At 34.0% G+C, this 20063-nt stretch overlaps 1 protein-coding gene across 4 annotated transcripts in view; it reads left to right on the forward strand.

The window, feature by feature from the left end:
• SLIT2 (slit guidance ligand 2) overlaps nt 1–20063 on the forward strand; it is a 367685-nt gene that overhangs the window by 244439 nt on the left and 103183 nt on the right. For all 4 annotated transcript variants that reach the window (XM_054554980.2, XM_024246094.3, XM_054554981.2 and 1 more), the window contains exons 10-11: nt 13720–13791; nt 14289–14360. In XM_054554980.2, coding sequence (XP_054410955.1) covers nt 13720–13791; nt 14289–14360 — 144 coding nt within the window. The remainder of the gene's footprint in view (nt 1–13719; nt 13792–14288; nt 14361–20063) is intronic.

Raw genomic sequence — 20063 nt, forward strand, 5'->3', positions numbered from 1 at the left:
TACTTGGATTTCCACTCTTTAAATATTTCTGAGATTTTTTTTCTATTCTCGGCTGACCAACTCAGCATTTAATAGGTACTCTATTATGGAGCTATATTAATTTAACCATCTTACAGATATCTTAGACATCTTTCTCTACAGTCATATTCCCTCTCTAATGAAGCCTGTAGACATTTAACTCAAATCTTTCAAAGACTGAGAACTTTGTTTTTTAAAAAAAACTTGGGAAAAAAAAAATAGAGGCTCAAAAAACTTAGAAATTTTGTAAAAACCTTCAATTGTGAAGTGGCTAAAATGGCTTCAATCATACATTTGCTTGACTTTCAAGCGCATGGTCCTTCCTTGATCAAGCTATAAAAGAGGTAGGCATAGCTTGGTCTTGTTGGAATATCATAAAAGGAAAAATTTTCAAAATCATGAAGAGAGAATGACTGATACTCCGACAAAAAGGACAAGAGAAATTTTAAGAAACTTACATATGAAGAGAACATGGAATGAACAGAGAGAAAGACAAGGCATTAAGATACAGGATTGTTTGCAAAACTAAGAGCTGTTTTATATTACTTTATATCTGTAACTATTACAATGTCATCTTTCCTATTCTCCGTTAAATGTTCTCTTATTTCCCTGAATCTTCTCCACACAGCACTTACCACAGTTTAACTTGTTATTTGAATAATGAAAAACTCTCCTATTAAACTGCAGACTGCGTAAGGGTAGACCATGTCTTTCCCTCACCATTTCTGCCCCAATACTTAGCATACCATGGGTGGGGAAGACAGTGTTGGGAGCAGGGGAAGGAGATCTTGGACACACAATCCGGAGAGCTTGCAGGCCTCCATTCTTTATAGTAAAACAAACAAACAAAAAAACGGGCGTGCCGGATCACGCCTGTAATCTCAGCACTTTTAGAGGCGGAGGCGGGCAGATCACGAGGTCAGGAGATCAATACCGTCCTGGCCAAAATGGTGAAACCCGTCTCTACTAAAAATACAAAAAATTAGCCAGGTGTGGCAGTGCGCGCCTGTAGTCCCAGCTACTTGGGAGGCTGAGGCAGGAGAATTGCTTGAACCTGGGAGGCGGAGGCAGCAGTCAGCCGAGATGGCGCCACTGGACTCCAGCCTGGGTAACAGAGCGAGGCTCCGTCTCAAAAATAAATAAATAAAATAAAAAATAAAATGTGACAAAGCAATGTGGACTAATGAAGAAAATATAGAAAGGAAAAAAGTAGAACATATAATGTAAGCTAAACCTAGCTGTAAAAGGGAAAGCTGTTTGCTGCCTTGGGGTCATCCCAGCACTTTGCTGCATTGAACTCTGCTAGTTGAAACCCATATTCTTCAATAGTTGCAATGCCTCCTGTGAGTCTGTACATGATCTGGTCTACGGCAACACAGTCATTAACAGCAAATTGATTCTGACTGTATCAAATCTTAAGAATTAATTACTTAGATCACCTTTTGAGGTATACAATTTTGAATGCGATGTGATAGATTGCTATGAAGTTGATATTTAGTTCTCTTCAATCTAGTTATATATTTCCTGTGGCATATTGCCTTTTCAAACCATTATACAGAAATTTCATAAATCATGGAGAATATTTAGTAAGAATGTAAGTTATAACAATTTGGTTTGTTGTGTTTGCTCCTACGTCCTCCTGCCTTTACTCTTTGCTGCCTTTTTCAGGGACTCCAGCTCCATCCATGTTGCTGGAGAGGACATCATTTCATTCATTTTTATGGCTGTATATTCTACCGTGTCACATATGTTCCACATTTTCTTTATTCAATCAACCATTGATGGACACTTAGGTTAGTTCCATGGCTTTGCTATTGTGTATAGTGCTACGATAAACATATGAGTGAAAGTGTCTTATATAATGATTTATTTTCCTTTGGGTAGATACCCAGTAGTAGGATTGATAGGTCAAATAATAGTTTTATTTTTTGTTCTTTGAGAAATCTCTGTACTGTTTTCCATAGAGGTTGAATGTTGAACTAATTTGCATTCCTACCAACAGTGTATAAGCATTCCCTTTTCTCTGCATCCACACCATCATCTTACACAAGTCAGAATGGCTGTTATTAACAATTGCTATTATTTCTCTCATGATTAGTGATGTTGAGCATTTTTTTATGTTTGTTGGCTGCTTACATGTCTTCCTTTCAGAAATACCTGTTCATGTCGTTTGCACACATTTTAATGGGATTGTTTATTTTTTGTTGTTGAGTTGTTAGAGTTCCTTGTAGATTCTGGATATTAGTTCTTTGTTGTAGGTATATGTTGCAAATATAACTTTAAAAGTATCTTTTTCTGTTCATTTCTGTTTAGATAACTACCTCCCATATACACTTAAACTTTTTGCTTGCTATTTCTGCATTTGTCCCCCTCAAAATATTGAATCCTTAGTTTATTAAATAATACTCAATTTTGAATCCACATATTTCAAAGTCATCTGACTTTGTTTTTTGTTGTTGTTGTTGTTGGTTTGTTTGTTTGTTTTTGAGACAGAGTCTCACTCTGTCACCCAGGCTGGAGTGCAGTGGCACCGTCTTGGCTTACTGCAAGCTCCGCCTCCTGGGTTCACGCCATTCTCCTGCCTCAGCCTCCTGAGTAGCTGGGACTACTGGCGCCCCCCAGCACGCCAAGCTAATTCTTTGTATTTTTAGTAGAGATGGGGTTTCACCGTGTTAGCCAGGATGGTCTCAATCTCCTGACCTCGTGATCTGCCCGCCTCAGCCTCCCAAAGTGCTGGGATTACAGGGACACCGCGCCCTGCCCAAAGTCATCTGACTTTTTATATGTAAAGATATGCAAGTTAGATTTGACCAACTTGCCTTGAGCCTATTATGTACCGGCTGATTTAAAATAATTATAAGTACTCATGAAATGAAGTATGAATTTTTGATTGATTAGCATGTATTTAGTAATATTTCAACCAGTAGAATATCTATCATGCTATGCAAGTAGTTTATTTTAATTATGCTACATGTTAAAAAATACAGTACAAAATTTGACTAATTTTTTTACAGCACATATGGATGAACTTGACTACTATTCAGACAATATTGATAAAATAAGTAAGGCAAATGATACCATTTTTTAAATGTAACATGGTATGAAAGAAATAGTCAATATTCTGAGTTTGCCTTGTTAAATAACAAGTAGGTTGGCAATTTCAAAGTGCAATTGTTTTCACTTTGAAAGAATTTTATTGTTTCATTGTGAAAATATTTTAAAACATAAACATATTCAACTTAAGGATAATAAAATGTACTGGAAATCGGCATAATTTAGAAAATGTTATAAAAGTTAAAATTTGAGCAATTCTACTTTAGTTCATAATTTTATTAGAGCACTTCTTAACACATGGAGCACTTGTTAGCATTTTGCAGTTTTACACATTCCTGATATTATTGCTACTTCAAATCCACTCACAAATTAGCTAGCCTACAACATTACTTTTGCTTCACATTTTATGTTTTTATAACTTTGTGCTTTTCAGGCAAGCTAATATGAAAACACTCTCAATATTTTATGCCTGTTAGAAATATAGATGACATAGTACTTTTAAAAAGTGTCTTGTATCATACATAATAAAAACCTTCTTTATGATAAAAAAAATTTTCAAAAATGTTAAATTGTTTATTTCACTTAATTCCCATGGAAACACTATGTAGGAAACTCTACGTCCCCTAAAGATTAGGAAAATTCTTTTAATTTTTTTGTAGTGTAGAAGTTAATGGGTGCAGCTCACCAGCATGGCACATGTATACATATGTAACTAACCTGCACATTGTGCACATGTACCCTAAAACTTAAAATATAATAATAATGAAAAAATTAAAAACAAATAAAAAAAATTCTCATGAAGACACCTGGGGCTAAATTACTTAAAACATTTTTAAAATTCCTTAATATTATTAAATATCCAATCATTATTTTAAAAAAAGAAAATAGTTTTGTTAGTTTTTAAAGTGAAAACCTGGTTTGAGATAAGAAGCTATCACGCCGATGTAGGCAATTAGAATTGTGTTCTCAAATTTTCTTCTGAGATCCTCACAATAGCAGAAACTACATATGTATCTCCTATGTACTATGAAAGTACTAGTTTTCCTCTATCAAATATAACTTTCCTAGAAATGTCATTAAATAAACAATCCTAAGATTAAACAAGTCAGTATTATTTTATCTCTGATTCTGTGCTAATATATATGGTTAGAAAAACAAAATGCAATGATTCTTCTCTAAATTATTTTTTATGTGAGTTTAGTAGTCTTAATGTCATTGTATGTGAATTTTTTATGTAAACATCATTCATTATTATTTTTATTCCCTTGTGTTTTTGGATTATATTTTCCCAAGTTTTCATATTATGATTTCATCAGATGAGCCCAGAAAAACAGAAAATATTTTAGCTTCCTGCAGACACAGAGCACCTCATTACTCAGCATACAAAATAGTGTTCTACAATGTGTTTCCACAGAAGAAGCTTCTCATGTTAATTTTTTTTGGGGGGAGGGGGTTGAGATCTCACTCTTTCACCTAGGCTGGAGTGCAGTGGCGCGATCTCGGCTCACTGCAACTTCCGCCTCCAGGGTTCAAGCAATCCTCCCACCTCAGCCTCCCATGTAGCTGGGACTACAAGTGCATGCCACTACACCTGGCTAATTTTTTGTCTTTTTGGTAGAGACGGGGTTTCACCTTGTTGCCTAGGTTGGTATTGAACTCCTGAGCTCAAGTGATCTGCCTGCCTCGGCCTTTCAAAGTGCTGGAATTACAAGTGTGAGCCACCACACCTGGCAGATTCTCATGTTAATTCTTAGTTATCAGTAGCCACACTCAGTGTACTCCTTATAGCAACTTTGGTAGCTCCACAGCAAAACAGTATAAAAAGAATTATGTAAAATACATTTATAGATGAAACCATGCATGTAGTTCTACAGGCCATTATTGAGTTCACTATTAATCATTTGAGTGTTTTCATCTATATTTTGGTAAAATTCCTAATTGTATATGCATATCTTGAGCAGTCTTTAATTGTCATTGAAGGAATAATTGAAGAGAAAGAATTATACTATTGAAAGAATAGTAGAAAAAATTATCTTCAAAAGCCTTCATATATCCACTATGTGCAGAGAAACCATTTTCATGAAGACTTTGTGTTCATGATAAGAAAATTCTTCATTTGTATTCATTTTTTGCAACTTATTTCTTTCTTGTACCTAATTTCCCAAAAAGTTATTTAAGTAACATACGTTTTATACATACGTATACTTACACGCACACAAATGTTGTACATGTGTTTTTGTTAAACTGTGTGATAACTTAAGCAGAAAACTATATAATACCTTTCTCAAAAGAAAAATGTAGAAGATAGAATCAAACTTTTGTAATATTAGTTGAGAAGTAAAACTGAATATAATAACATTATAAATAAATTGGAGAAGAATAAATATTAAAATAAGCACAGAGATTAAAATGGTAAGGACAGACAGAAACTCCAACTGGTTTCTCTTAAAAAGTCCAAGGAATCTAGTGAGTACTATTGCAACACAAGAAGCACATGCAGAAAAGCAGCATTTTAAAAAAAGTACTTCTACATACTCAACAAAGATTTCTGAGTGCTTGCTCTGCATCAGGCATTATGGATGAAAGGGGACAGCCTCAACCTTCAAAATGTTTACGGTGCAGAGAATTGAAGCTTTACACAAACAGAATTTTAAACATGAGATAAGTAGTAAAATATGTGTGCACAAAAAACAAAGAGGGAGGGCTACCTTGATCTGCCTTGGAGAATCAAATAATCTTCAGGAATTAGGATGTGTTTTGCAGGCAGAGAACTTGGGGGCTTTTTTAGACATAAGAAGCTGCATGTGCAGAGTCCCAGGAAAATAATAGAGTAGTGTGTTTTTGGAAAAATTAAAATTTGCGGTTGTTAGAATATAAAGTGGAAGCCAAATCTTGAAGAAGAGACTGTCCTGATGGCAATAGAATATGAGGGAAATTTTCTAGCAAGGTAGTAGCATGATTAGATTTCTTTGATAGAAAAATCACTAACATGGAATGGAGGGTGGTTTGAAAGGAAGGAGCCCACTGAGGATGCACTAGCAACAGACTCTGTAAGGGATAATGAAGGCAGGCCTAGCAGCAGATAGTGATGGAAAGTTATTCCAGGAGGTGGCTCTAGTGCTCCTGCAGCTGATTCCCCTAAAACTTCTATGGGAAAAAAATGCAGGCCCCCTCAAATGTAAAATAAGACTTATGTAGCCTCTAACGTAAGACTGAAGACATCTGGGGCATAGTCACAATGTTATTTATTCTCATAATTAGTAAAAGTGTCATTTGCATTTTAGCAATTATGTTATAGATTGATGGTTAATCAGCTGGAATGACAGGTGAAAAATTACATGGTTCATATTTTACTAGTGATCAGCATTATTTAAATTTTAGGAAAAAGATGTTATACAATGTGGAGAATAACTCAGTGCAGAGGTGGAGAATAATGAAAACTACTGTCTGCTTATTGAATAATACTGTTAAACAAGTGATACAGAAAGATGATTTTTGTAATTTTTTAAAACTAAAATTATTAGCAAGCTGGAGAGTTAGCTCAGTGTCTAATTCATAGTAAGTGTCTAAAATTTTTAGTTATTAATGAGAAAACAACAAGACCTCTAAATGTTTTTCTTTCTTGGGTTGATTTAAAAATATATATATGAAAACATAATGATAGTGACATATTCTCTCCCCCCGAAATCTGTGGGCCATGTGCCTAAGCCCATTTTTTTCCCCTGAGTCTACACCATTTGGTTGCATCTATTGAGTGTATCTTTGTATTTGAATATGTGTCCTTGTGAATACATGCATGAAAATTTTAACACTTATTCAAAAGGTGCACACGTAGATATTTTTGTCTTGCCTTAAATGCTTAAAGACCAAATGGAAAATGAGGCGTTTCTCTCCTATAAAAACACCAATTGAATTTACACTCAGGAGAATGTATTTTAGAATGACATCACAAAATGTAAAATAAAATTTAAAAATCAGTACTTTTGAGGAACAAGGAATCCCAAGACAGAAACTGATGAGAATCAATTAGTACTGACACAATCCTAAGGCAAAACTTCTAGCTGTATGCCTAGAAGTATCACTCTAGGGCCAATATTCACTAAGCTGCTGAAGATATTTATTAAATTTGCAAAGTTCTGGAAACTGCAATTACAGAACAAATAATGCTATACGCTAAAATATGTTGGATCATTTTATGTAGAAATATATGAAAAATTTTAATGACATGATTTACTGCTAAAGTTGGAAGTAACATTCCAAAAATAGAAAGTACTTACTTTACAATTATATGTAATAGGCAAGATAATCCTTAACATCAAAGAAAAGGAATATTGTCTTCCTCCTTTTCAAATGATGGGCCAATCTTACCTATAAGGAGAATGTGCTGGCTACAGTGGACAACTTAAGATTCGGAAGCTAGTCATTCTGCCTCCCCTTCCCTTACCCCATTAAGACTATGCTCTATTCTATGGCAGCTGCTTTTGCCATTTACGTTAAAAGCAGATGGAGAAAATGCGAAGAACTGTCAGTTTTATTGCCATGTATAATCAGCATCTGGGCTGTATGCTACAGACACAATCAATCCAAAGACATATTTTACTGGGTATTATAAAAACTTTTTGTGTTTCTAAGGCAGTCCCCAAATTACAGATAGTGCTATATTTTAATCCTGTTGATCGCAGAGATTGCAGCCAGTTATATAGTTTCAGCTTCAATGTGAATGATGTATGTGTGTATGTGTTTATTATACAGTTACTGAGTTATCTTCAAAACTGTACTGCTAATTTGTTTAAAAACATGATTTGGGACCATATATATTTATTTCACACTAGAAATCAAATCATGTGTGAGATTTATATGTATACTTATATAATTATATGGTGTATGCGTGGGGGTGTGTGGGTATGTGTGGGGGTGTGACGTTGCAGTAGTCCCCCCTCTTCCACAGTTTTGCTCTACATGGTTTCCGTTACCCATGGTCAACCTCAGTCTGAAAATATTAATGTATTTTGAGAGAGACCACATTCACATAACATTTAATATAGTATATTGTAATAATTGTATTTTATTATTATTGTTAATCTCTTTAAACTTGATCATAGGCATATAGGAAAAAAAAGTGTATATAGGGTTCAGTACAATCTGCGATTTCAGACATTCAGGGGGTCTTGGAATGCATCCCCTGTGGGTAAGGGGAGTCTACCGTATATGCTGTAGACTTTTTATTATTTAATATATTGTGCTATATATTATATTTTTGATTGCATATACATATTTTTATTATTTCACTATTTTTGTATAAGAAATAAAATACCATATTTTTTTCTACATCTCATGTAATTTTTAGAAAACATTTATGGTAAGTTCTATTCTCCCCATTTTTCAGGAAGAGAAACTGAGACACAGCGAAAGAAAATAGCTTTTGTAAGGTCCAGAGAGCTAATCAGCTGCAGATCCAGAATTTAGTCCATGTCTATATAAGTGCAAAGTTCATACTTTTAATTGCTAAATGACAAACCTTGAAAAATTCTATGTATGTCTATAAAATGTAGAAATATCTCTTGAGGAGGGCTATTGAAGATTTGGCATGTGGATGTTATTTTATATAGTTTGTCAAAATAACACGATTTTAAAACATTGAAAATAATGTCTAAGAATTGAATGCTAGAGAGCTGAAAGTGTCATTTAAAGTGCTAATATTGTTTAATATCTTGTAAATGTCTTTAGAACTAGTTTTTTAATTGCCCAGTCATACACACTGCACGTTGTATACACTACTGATGTAAGATCTACTCCCCAAAACCATTAGTGTATTTTATGTGTTACAGAGCCCATCAGTCCACAAGTGGCAGAATTAGACTTCATTGGGCTAAAAGATAGCTGCATGTAATTAACATATTCTAAGGGTCTTGTGTTTTAAAGCAGAGGGATATTTCACCATTTTTTATTTTCTATAATTTTTGAAATAGACACCAGAACGTGTTATATATTGTTTGTAGTTAATTCTTCAGGAATTTTAAAGTCGTGAAGACATGTATAATGAGGTAGCAGTAATTAGAGAGCAAGAGAAAAAAATTGTAGAAGTGGAGACAGAATTGGGAAGAAGTCTTTTATTGGATAAACATACTTTTGAGTTATTTTTATTGGTGCAGTTAGAAGACTGTCTTCATCTTCTCATATATTGAGCATGTAACTAAAATTTCCTTCTACATTTGAAAGAGTAGTAACAGCCATTGCTTTGGTTTCATGTGTGTATGTATGTAAACACACAAACACATACAGTGATAAAATGTTATGCAATCATTTACATAAATTATGTGGAGAAAAAGGTGTTGGCTCCTTTTACATGGAAAAGTCTTTCTTGTAGTATGTGATTTACAGTACTTTCTTCCCCTAATCACTTTCTAAATCTATTTTTACTTTGAAACTCAGGATATTGAATTTTCTCTGAAGGACTGACATTTGAAAATCTCTTAATTATGGTGGATTTTATCCATGGCATGCAAATATATCTTAGCGATTATACTATCTATTTTTGTAATCCCAGAATGTTTTTAATTAGGTTCTTTATGGAACAATGGATTCAAATGTGCACTCTATAAAATTCAGCAGCTTCTATGCTATTAAAGCACATTACAGGACGGCAATGCTAGAAAATGTAAATTTTATTTGCCCTTTCTTTTTACCTCAACCTGAAAACTTTATTATTTCACTTCTTTATTTTTTATAATCTGATTTAAATATGTTTTCCTCTTTTTGTAGGACAAAGGACATCATTTGAGATGTGTGTTGGGTTTAGTTTATCAAATATATTCTAAAGTTCTTACAATGAAAAGGAAAACCCCTTTATTCTAAAGACCCAAAAGTTTGCAATAAGTACACATTAGTTTATTGTTTCTCCACTAAATAAGAGACAACAGACATTTTATAATATATTAAAATTTATTGTTTGACATCTGTCCATGGTAGAATATTTTCCTGCTTCAGAATCTGTCCCTCTGAATGAAGGATGCAATTACATTTTGCCTTAATGAACTGCTGAGACAATGCAATAAAAACCAATTCGCTGCTGAGTCAGTGTAAATAACAACGTAAACTCTGTTTCAAATACTTTTTTTGGAACAAGATTGAAAATAGATAAATGAATAAAAGTAAACAAATCCATGGTACCTGTCATTGTACAGCTTTCTGTGGTACATGTAAATGCAATAGTTTGCAATGTGAAGATCAAGTCCTTGGTACATTGCAGTAACAAATGATTCATGCAGCATGACTCAAGTGTGTCTGAAGTATTGTTTTTGCATATAAAAATATAATGCCATTTTATCATGACTCCTCTTTGTTTTATAACTTTTGAGTTTGCAGCATTTTCAAAAAACATTTATTTATTGTATAATTTGGGGTTTTTTTGGCGACAATCAGTGAAATTAGTTATAGATTAATTACAGAAATTATAACATATATTTGATTGTCATTAGAAAAATTAGTGATCATTACAAGTATTCTAGTTTGAGACTTTAAAATAATAAATGAATTTTAAAATTCCCAGGGAAAATCTTCAGTTATATTAAATTATAGATTAGTTTGGCCACATTTGTGAGTTAAGGTTATTGACGTTTCAGAAGTCTCTATGCTGAATATAGCATTAAAAAATACTTATATTGGAGAAATTCGTTTTGAAATCTAACTGCAAAATAAGATTATTTATCAATAAAACTTTCACAAATGTATGAACATCTCTGCTTTTTGATTATCATTGAATTCCAGTCATATAGCTTAATATTTTGTACAGAGTAGACATTAAATATTTATAGGGTGAATGAATGAATTAATGATTATTGGTTTCTTTAGATTATTTTCAAGAACCTGAAATAATATCTATGAAAAGTAGTATATGAACTAGCTTTGCATTCCTATTAAAAGAAATCTACTAGTCACTAACAATTATTAATTTTTTCTCATCATAGCACTGTTATTGTGAGCAAATCTTTAATACATTGAAATAATATTTAATTGACCAAGACATGAAGAGTCTTCCAACCAATTAATATTATTCCATCTATAGCTCGTATTCTCTGTATTTTTATTGATTACATTTTAAGCTTAAAATTTTACTATAAGAATGAGTAAAGGCCAAAAAGAATTTCTCTTAACTGTCAATCAAAACATTCTGATCAATAAAGTAACAGGCAAATGATTTACATGTCCTTCACTCTATTTAGAGCTTTTGAAAAAAAACTCCCTTTCTTATGACCTAGATAAATAATACAGAAGACAAATTCATGTTTCCATCATACAGTTTATTTACTGTTTTCTGGAGTAAATCCACCCATTAGGAGTCAAGAACCCAGTTAGCAGGGATATGTGAAAACGAATAGAATATAGTGGAATAAGAACAGAGGAGTTAAGAGGATGTCCTTGGGTATGTAGGAAAAGGCACAACTCATTATACCTAAGAAAATAAGGAAAGGATTTAAAAGGAGGCCTTGCTTTCACTGTCTTAAAATAACTAAGCATTATTAATATCAGTACTAGTATAAAAGTATCAGTAATATACGTGTCCAATAATAAGAAAGAATTAAGGAAATAGGATATGTTTCGACAATGGAATATTATGAAGGCATTAAAAGTAATGTCTTACAAAATGTTTAATGATATAGCAATACATGTATGATATGTTATTGAGTGTAAAGACAATACACCCAATTCTATTTGTAGTAATACCTCAATTACATAAAATATGCTCAAAATTCTACATGCAGTAATACCTCAATTATATAAAATAAATATGCATAAATAAATATGCAAGCAAAAAAACGCTAAAGTAAAACTCCCTGATCTGAGTAGGGCATTACGGATTTAGTTTTTTTAACCGTATTTTTACATTTTCCAAGTACAGTAAGCACCAGGGAGATAGAGTGTCTCATCAAAGGGAAAAAAGATTGTTAGTAATATCAAATGTTACAGTGAGTTCAAGAACAATGAACACTGAGGAAACCCATTGAATGGTGAAATAAAGAGGTGAGAGAATGAACCCTGATACTGTTGAAGAAAAACCAAAGCACCGTGAGAAGGGCTTTGAAATCAGAAAAGACCAAAATTTTGGCAATTTCGTTTAATGTCCTAGGTATAATTTGTTTGTTTTGATTTTATTTTCATTAAATGTTACGCGTGTGTGTGTGCATGTGTGTGTGTGTGTATGCGTTAAAGTATTACAAACACTCAATAAAAATGAATTAATGTATATGACACATATATGGTCAGTATGTTGTCATGATATTTATTCATATTTAAATATATACACGTATGTACACATATATATATACATATATATATATGCATATATTTTTTCAAATCCAGGCAGGAAAGTGGAGGTCATGCTAGGTGAGCCTTATTTTCCTATTGAAAATTAATTCTATTTTTCTGCTGAAAAACAGAGGGATTTAATATAGAGAATGGACTAAACAGTTGCAGGAAGGTAACAGGGAAAAAACTGCTACCAACCCGGGGCTATAAGGACAGAAGAAGCTGGTATTTTAAAAAATTAGGAGGTGGCACCAACGGAAAGTAAAATTAGGAAGGAGACGAGACCACTGCTGTGGACATCCCCTGAGACAGAGAAGGGAAGAAATATCCTGGCTTCTCCTCCCTGCCAACCTTTCACCACCCTACCAGTGTCTGTCACTGGCAAATCTCACAATAGCCTGTTGGCAAGTGAGCCTGGGATATATGGTTCACTGGAGTCAGCTCTTTGGGAGACAGAGCAGAACAGAGGAGAAGGGGATGGGAAATGATCATAACGATGTTTCTTTGGAGAAAAAGGAGGCTGAGAAGCAACATTTTTTTGATAGACTAAAATATGTACCAAAAGACTTCATGAAATCTACTTATTTGTGCGTTTCATAACTAGGTGGGTAAAATCTTGTCTTTCTCTGTTAGCAGGACCATAGAATAGATGATATCAGTTATTTTCAACTCTGCGATTTTAGTATAACATAAAAATACTACAGTTGTGCTCAAACGCACTTTGCTGCAGTGGTTTTTATGTGAAATATTCACAAAATGAATCCACAAAGTCTAGACTGTCTTACTGAAAATATCTGTAGCATATATGGATTTATAATTTAACATTTTGCTTCATAAGAATCTTCAAAATTAATTTTGTGAGTATAAAATTATTTTTTAACCTATAATATGCTTTCTGTAGAGGAAATAAAAGGTTTCTAAAATTTAATATTCAACAGTAATTTTCTTTGTGGAAGAGTTATGATTGTATCTAAAATATATAATAGATCTATTCAGTATTTCTACCTATTTCTCTAACTTATATTAAGGTAATTAAAATGTACTCCTAAGTTAGTTTCTTAAAGGTATTATTTCTTTCAAAGTCCAGAGTTAAATATTGATGGATATATAGTACTTAAAAATCTGAATATTTTAATTATTTTTATAATTGCCTTGTTTTTAATCCCAATTTGCTTCACATTTAGGGACAGAAAAATTAAATTTAGTACTTATTTTTCAGGAAAAAATATATCACTCATGAAGAACATCAACTTTACTTCTTGACATGAATCCTGAGCTTGAATTAAACATGTCTGAAGGTTCACATTTCCATTTAAAAGTTGAATTTTTTTTTCATTGCAGACGTTTGGAACAGAACACAATCAAAGTCATCCCTCCTGGAGCTTTCTCACCATATAAAAAGCTTAGACGAATGTGAGTGAACAATATTCTACAATATATGTAATTTTAAAAATTATACAGGTCATGAGACCATGCAAAGAAACTTAAGTATGAGTATATAAGTGTTTGACAGCTTAAATATTAAGTGATGTGACTATCTGATTACTAGCTCTATAATAATATTTTAATCTTAATATCTGAACTATGTAATTTTTAAAGGTCTGTAATTTAGCATATTGATTCATACAAATATGAATGTTTATGGTCAATATATTTTGCATATAAACATATGTTCAGGTGTTCTATTGTCAAAAATAAGACATGGCATCTTATATGGGAAATTAGACAATGGTTATTTTAAAAAGTATGATTTCTTTTTTAAATTTCTGATCCTTCAGATGTTCAATGTTGCACATTTTGTACGTCTTGATAAGTACAAAACCAACATTTAAAAGCCATACATAGCTTTTTCCGCAGTAAATCTCACTGACATTTGATTGAATGTAACCTAACCCTATTTCTCATCTTAGCGACCTGAGCAATAATCAGATCTCTGAACTTGCACCGGATGCTTTCCAAGGACTACGCTCTCTGAATTCACTGTAAGTATTCACTGTGTCACTGAAGGAAAGGAGAAGCTACAGCAAAGAGTGGCTACCTTTTTTAAATTGGGGTTTAAAAAAATGCTCTTAGGTTTTTATTATGAATAATGAATTATTAATAATGTTAATTATTATTAATCACTTCTGGATCCCATTATTTTTATGGAGGACTGCTACCCATCACTAAAATTAGCCAATTTTTAGGGGTGTATATTTTATAGTTTGATAATTTTGCTGTTAGGAGAGCAAGAGTTAGATCCCCTTTTTGACCATTTTTTTATTTCTTTTTTTTTTCTTTGAGGGGGGACGGAGTCTCGCTCTGTCGCCCAGGCTGGAGTGCAGTGGCGCCATCTCGGCTCACTGCAAGCTTCACCTCCTGGGTTCATGCCATTCTCCTGCCTCAGCCTCCCAGTAGCTGGGACTACAGGCGCCTGCCACCACATCCAGCTAATTTTTTTTTGTATTTTTGGTAGAGACGGGATTTCACAGTTAGCCAGGATGGTCTGGATCTCCTGACCTCGTGATCCACCCGCCTCGGCCTCCCAAAGTGCTGGGATTACAGGCATAAGCCACTGTGCCTGGCCCATTTTTTTATTTCTAAAAGAAAAAGAAAATATTTATTTTGGAAAGCATATAGCTAGTATCTGGGGACAGTATGAGTCTCCTTTGAAATGCTAGGCAAAGTATTGCTGAGAACACTTGAAGATGACCACTGAGAGGAAACCTCCACTCTTTTTCATCACCTTAATACTTTCCTAAAAGAATAAGCTTTTAATCTCTCAAAGAACAAAGGTTTTAAAATATGACAGCTTTTTAATGTCAAGAGAACCTTCGAAAGATAGCTATGTAAATTAAAGAAGTTTAAAAATAAATGTATGGCAGCTGTTATTAATATTACTTCACACTTGTAAAAAAATCTTCAAAAGTCCACCAAGTAACCTTTAGATCAGATTTAAAAATTGGAAAGTGGAAGTCGGCACGTTTTTATTTTTTAAGAGCTGATACTCAGAGAAGGGTTCTTATTGATGTCAATTCCTGCCAAAATATTTCAGATATCAGAGGTCAGGGGTAGCCAATGAGAATGCCAAGATACACATGCATGTGCGAGACCCAGATAAACCCCTGGAGTTTGTGGAACAACTTGCTGGCACTCTTTCCAATGGGAGAACTAGATCGGAGTGCTCATCTGGGCACAGGAGTGTTCAGGTTGCTATGTTAGTCTGTTAAAAAAAAAACAAAAACAAAAAAAACTACAGCTTTCTTTTTAAAAAGGAAAATGGAAAACTGTTACTTAAGTGGCAGTATCTGCTTGGATTCACTTTTGCTTCTTTTTGTCTTGGAGGGTTTTGACTAGAAGAAGCACAAGATTAAAGGAACAATTGTTGGCAGAAAATATAGCGTGTAGTCATGTATTGCTCTCAGGCTGTACTGTCAGGTTCTAAAGTAACTAGGTTCAGTGTAAAACTCAGATCACCCGGTCAGATTGTGCATAAAGTACTGTTAGCACCATTCTGAACAGTAATACTATCCAGAGTAAACATTGACAACCTCCCCGTCATACAGAAGGACAAAAGGCAAATCAGCATGTCAGTTCCTGATTCTCCACAATTTTGATCCTCAAAGATAACCATTAAATGTCAAGAAGAAGAGAAATCAGTGGGAAATTCTTATTTACATCGGCTTGCTTGCAGAGTTTGATATTAAGCTCTTCCCTTAATAATGTTAATCGACACTTCTGTGGTTGTGAGAATTAAAAGAAAATATATAAAGATATTTAAAAGTACATTATAAATAGAACAGCTTATTATAATTTGTTACTTATCTCAATAAATTACATTATGTTTGTTGATAAACAGGGTTCCTGTAATTAATGATTATAAATTATGTAATCTAATAAACAATAAAATAGTGTGTTGTCACTCCTTTTGCTATTTGCTAACACATGTAAAATAACATGCTTGCTACATTGAAATCTAAGGCCTCATGATGAGAGCACTCACGCACACAGTTGTTTTAGAAGGCCATAGAAAAGCTTTATCTTTACTTGTGGATAAAGTAAACTGCAGTTAAGTCAGAGAGTTAAGTCACTGGGGTTTTTCCAGTTCAAAAGGTAGCAACATGTGGAAGATTACAAACTGTTTGCCAAAAGTGGAATACCTGCATAATACTGTAAAACAGATAAACTGGAAAAGAATCAAATAACTGAGTTATTTTAGAGAAAGCCCACGTGTTATAACACGTATCATTTTCCTGGTCATGTTCACAGTTTGAATTCACTTTCCAAAGATTAAGTTATTTTCCCCTCCATAAAATATATAACTACACATATTTGCAATAGCTCTTTTCTTCATTGAACCACAGTTAATATGTTCAAAAGAAATGTATTGGGCCTGATTATGTACTAGGCCCTAGTAGAGGGTCTAGAGATGCAGAGTGACCAGAACACAAAAATCCCTGCCTCATGGAGGAGACCAGTGATAAGCTGGCAAATGTACAGTATACATAAAATTTACCTATATTTATAGTATTACATCTATCTGTAGATGATAATGCTATGAATAAAAGTGACAGAACAAGGGATAAGGATTGCTGTGGTTGGGGGGAAGCTAAAACCTTAAATAAGATGATCAACAAAGACCTGAAGATTTGAGCTATGGGAGTGAACTGTGTAGATAGTGCCGATATATAGAGGAAAGGCATTCAAGGCAGAGGCAACAGTTAAATACTAAGGACCTTTAGCAGGAGTATGCTAGATGTTTCAAGAATTAACAAAAAAATCACTGCTACTGGAGAGTAGTGGGTGCTTGAAACTGAAATGATGAAGAGAATGCAATTGTAACTACAGGTCTGGGACACTATAATTAGGGTGGGAGAGGAAAGCCAGTGAAAGCTAGATTTCCAGAAAAGAATTGTGCTGGAGATCATGATAGTGACCAGGAGTTAAAATCTTCCAGAAGGGAGCAGAGTACTTGGGAGTATGTAGTTTGCTACAAAAACCATGCAAGTACAAGGCAACACCTCTTTTTATTTAAATAAAAATTTTCCTTACAAGTTTTGCTTACACCTGATATTTTCATACCATGCCTTTCTAGAACTGTGCTCAAGAATATAGCCAGATTAATATAATCACTACATTTGCTAAATAAATAAAACTATTTAAAGGTGATATGATGCCAAGCACCTCTACTGCATTCTACTTAAAAAATAAAAATTTCAGCCAGGCGTGGTGGCTCACACCTGTAATTCCAGCACTTTGGGAGGCCTAGGCAGGCAGATGACTTGAAGTCAGGAGTTCAAGACCAGCCTGGCCAACATGGTGAAACCCCGTCTCTACTGAAAATACAAAAATTAGCCAGACATGGTGGTGCATGCCTGTAATCCCAGCTACTCGGGAAGCTGAGGCACGAGAATCTCTTGAACCCAGGATGCGAATGTTGTAGTGAGCCAAGATTGCACCACTGCACTCCAGCCTGGGCAACAAAGTGAGTCTCTGTCTCAAAAAAATAAATAAATAAATAAAAATTTCAAGTTCTTTGATCACCAAATTTGATCTCTTAGAGACAAGTGGACTTGATTTACCTAATGTTTTTTAAGGCCTCTCCTACTAAGAAATCCTATACTTTTTTTATTAACATTATCATTTATTTTTATTAAGTATTACATACAATTATAATGTTATATTAATATATTGTTACATAGTATAATATGCAATATATTAACAAAACAACAAACATTCATCATGTCGTTTTCAGGGATTTTAAAATTTCTTTCAGTGTGACATCAACAAGATTTCTATAATATTTAGTAATAATTTCTTAAGAATTCAGCATACTAGTATTTTTAGCATTGTCTGTAAACAGTTTTTATTGTTTTCTGCTTATTACTTGGAAACTTCCTTCTATAGTAACAAAACGTTTTAAGTGTAGTATCAATGTAGCATACTGCTAAGCATATCACCTTTAGGACACTAGGTGGCTGTGTTCGAATGCTGGCTCTAGTACTTTCTAGTTAGAGACTGAGCTAGTTACTAAATTCCCTGGGTATTAGTTCTTCCATCTCTAAAATGAGGATGAAGTTACTTCCCTGCTGGCTTTGTTATAGAGTAAACATCAAGAGATAATACGTATGGCCGTGGCAAATTCATCTCTTGATACAAAGCAATTTGTATGTTTCTGGATCTCAATTATCCCAGAGAATGTTTCTTTATGCCCAAGATATATGATTTTTCTCTTTTCCCATTTTTTTCATTAGCCCTTTGTAAACTATTTTAATTAACTTACTCTAATTTCCTTATTTCCTTAACTAGCTTCCAAATTCCACAGGGGTCTACAGTGGAAGACTTTAACACTGTACATAAATTTCTGGCAACCTTTTCCTAAACTGCTGTACTCTCCTGCCCAGTATCTTGCATTTTACTACAGGTTTTCAATGAAAATTAAAAGGTAGCACCTCTGTTTTGTCCTCTGCTTTATCTTTACTGTACTCTTCTAAAAATTACTTAGAGTTATAATTTTCAAATGTATACATTTAAAAAAATTTATAATTTCCTTGACATTTTTTTGAATAATAAAGTATCTGCCCCTGACACCTTTTTCATGATAGTCATCTTATAGGTTGCTATTTTGGACATTTTTTTCTCTTCAGTAGGAGTTGTCTTCTGCCAGCTTTCTTTTTTGAGACGAAGTCTCGCACTGTCACCGAGGCTGGAGTACAATGGCGCAATCTTGGCTCACTGCAACCTCCGCCTCCTAGGTGCAACCGATTCTCCTGCCTCAGCTTCTCGTGTAGCTGGGATTACAGGCACCAACCACCACACTCGGCTAATTTTTTGTATTTTTGGTAGAGACGGGGTTTCACTATGTTGGCCAGGCTGGTCTTGAACTCCTAAGCTGGTGATCCGGCCGCCTCGGCCTCCCAAAGTGCTGGGACTACAGGCGTGAGCCACTGCGCCTGGTCTCTGCCAACTTTCAACAACAGCACAAGAGCTCAAACACTGGTCACCAGCTATTGCTGCCTCTTACTGTCCTAATGCTGAAACTCACAAGGGCTAAATTGTGTTTAACGTTCTTGGCCTTCCTTATAGCAGCAGGTACAAGAGCTACCTTAAAATTTCCCTATTGTTCCAAAAGACTAGCAAAAAAAAAAAAATCTCTATCAGAGTATTTGTATGTTGTACACATATAATAGTGCATATGTATATACTGTCTGTGGTATGCTGAACATACATCATGTATAAGAAACTGTAGAGAAGATACTCAATTAGTCATTCTTGGTATTTGGATGATATTATCCACATCCGTCATGTATTGATTTTCTTTTCAGGTGATTCCACTTTTTTCTTTCAGTTTCTTTTAAAAATTTCTTTTCCTCCAACAGTGTAGGGCAAATTCTCACTGGCCTTCTCTTAGTTTATATCTTTATATGATGATATATCTTTCCCTCATTTTTATAGATTTTGGCCCTATTTCCTGGGCTGTCATCCAACTTCTCTATCCTGGTCTTTGGATTTTTTTATATTTTAACTTATTTTCCTTGCTGTCATTTTGATCTCATTGCTATGTAAAATACTGTACCCAGCCCTAGTCCTGCTAAACCTTTTCGGAGAAATGTCATTCCCATTACATTGAGTATTTCTTTATTACTTTTATGGTTGATACTCCATATAGCAATAATTCCTGTACAGGTAGATTTCCTGCATCCTAG

The sequence above is a fragment of the Pongo abelii genome, chromosome 3 (assembly GCF_028885655.2).
Source record: "Pongo abelii isolate AG06213 chromosome 3, NHGRI_mPonAbe1-v2.0_pri, whole genome shotgun sequence".
NCBI lineage: Eukaryota > Metazoa > Chordata > Mammalia > Primates > Hominidae > Pongo > Pongo abelii.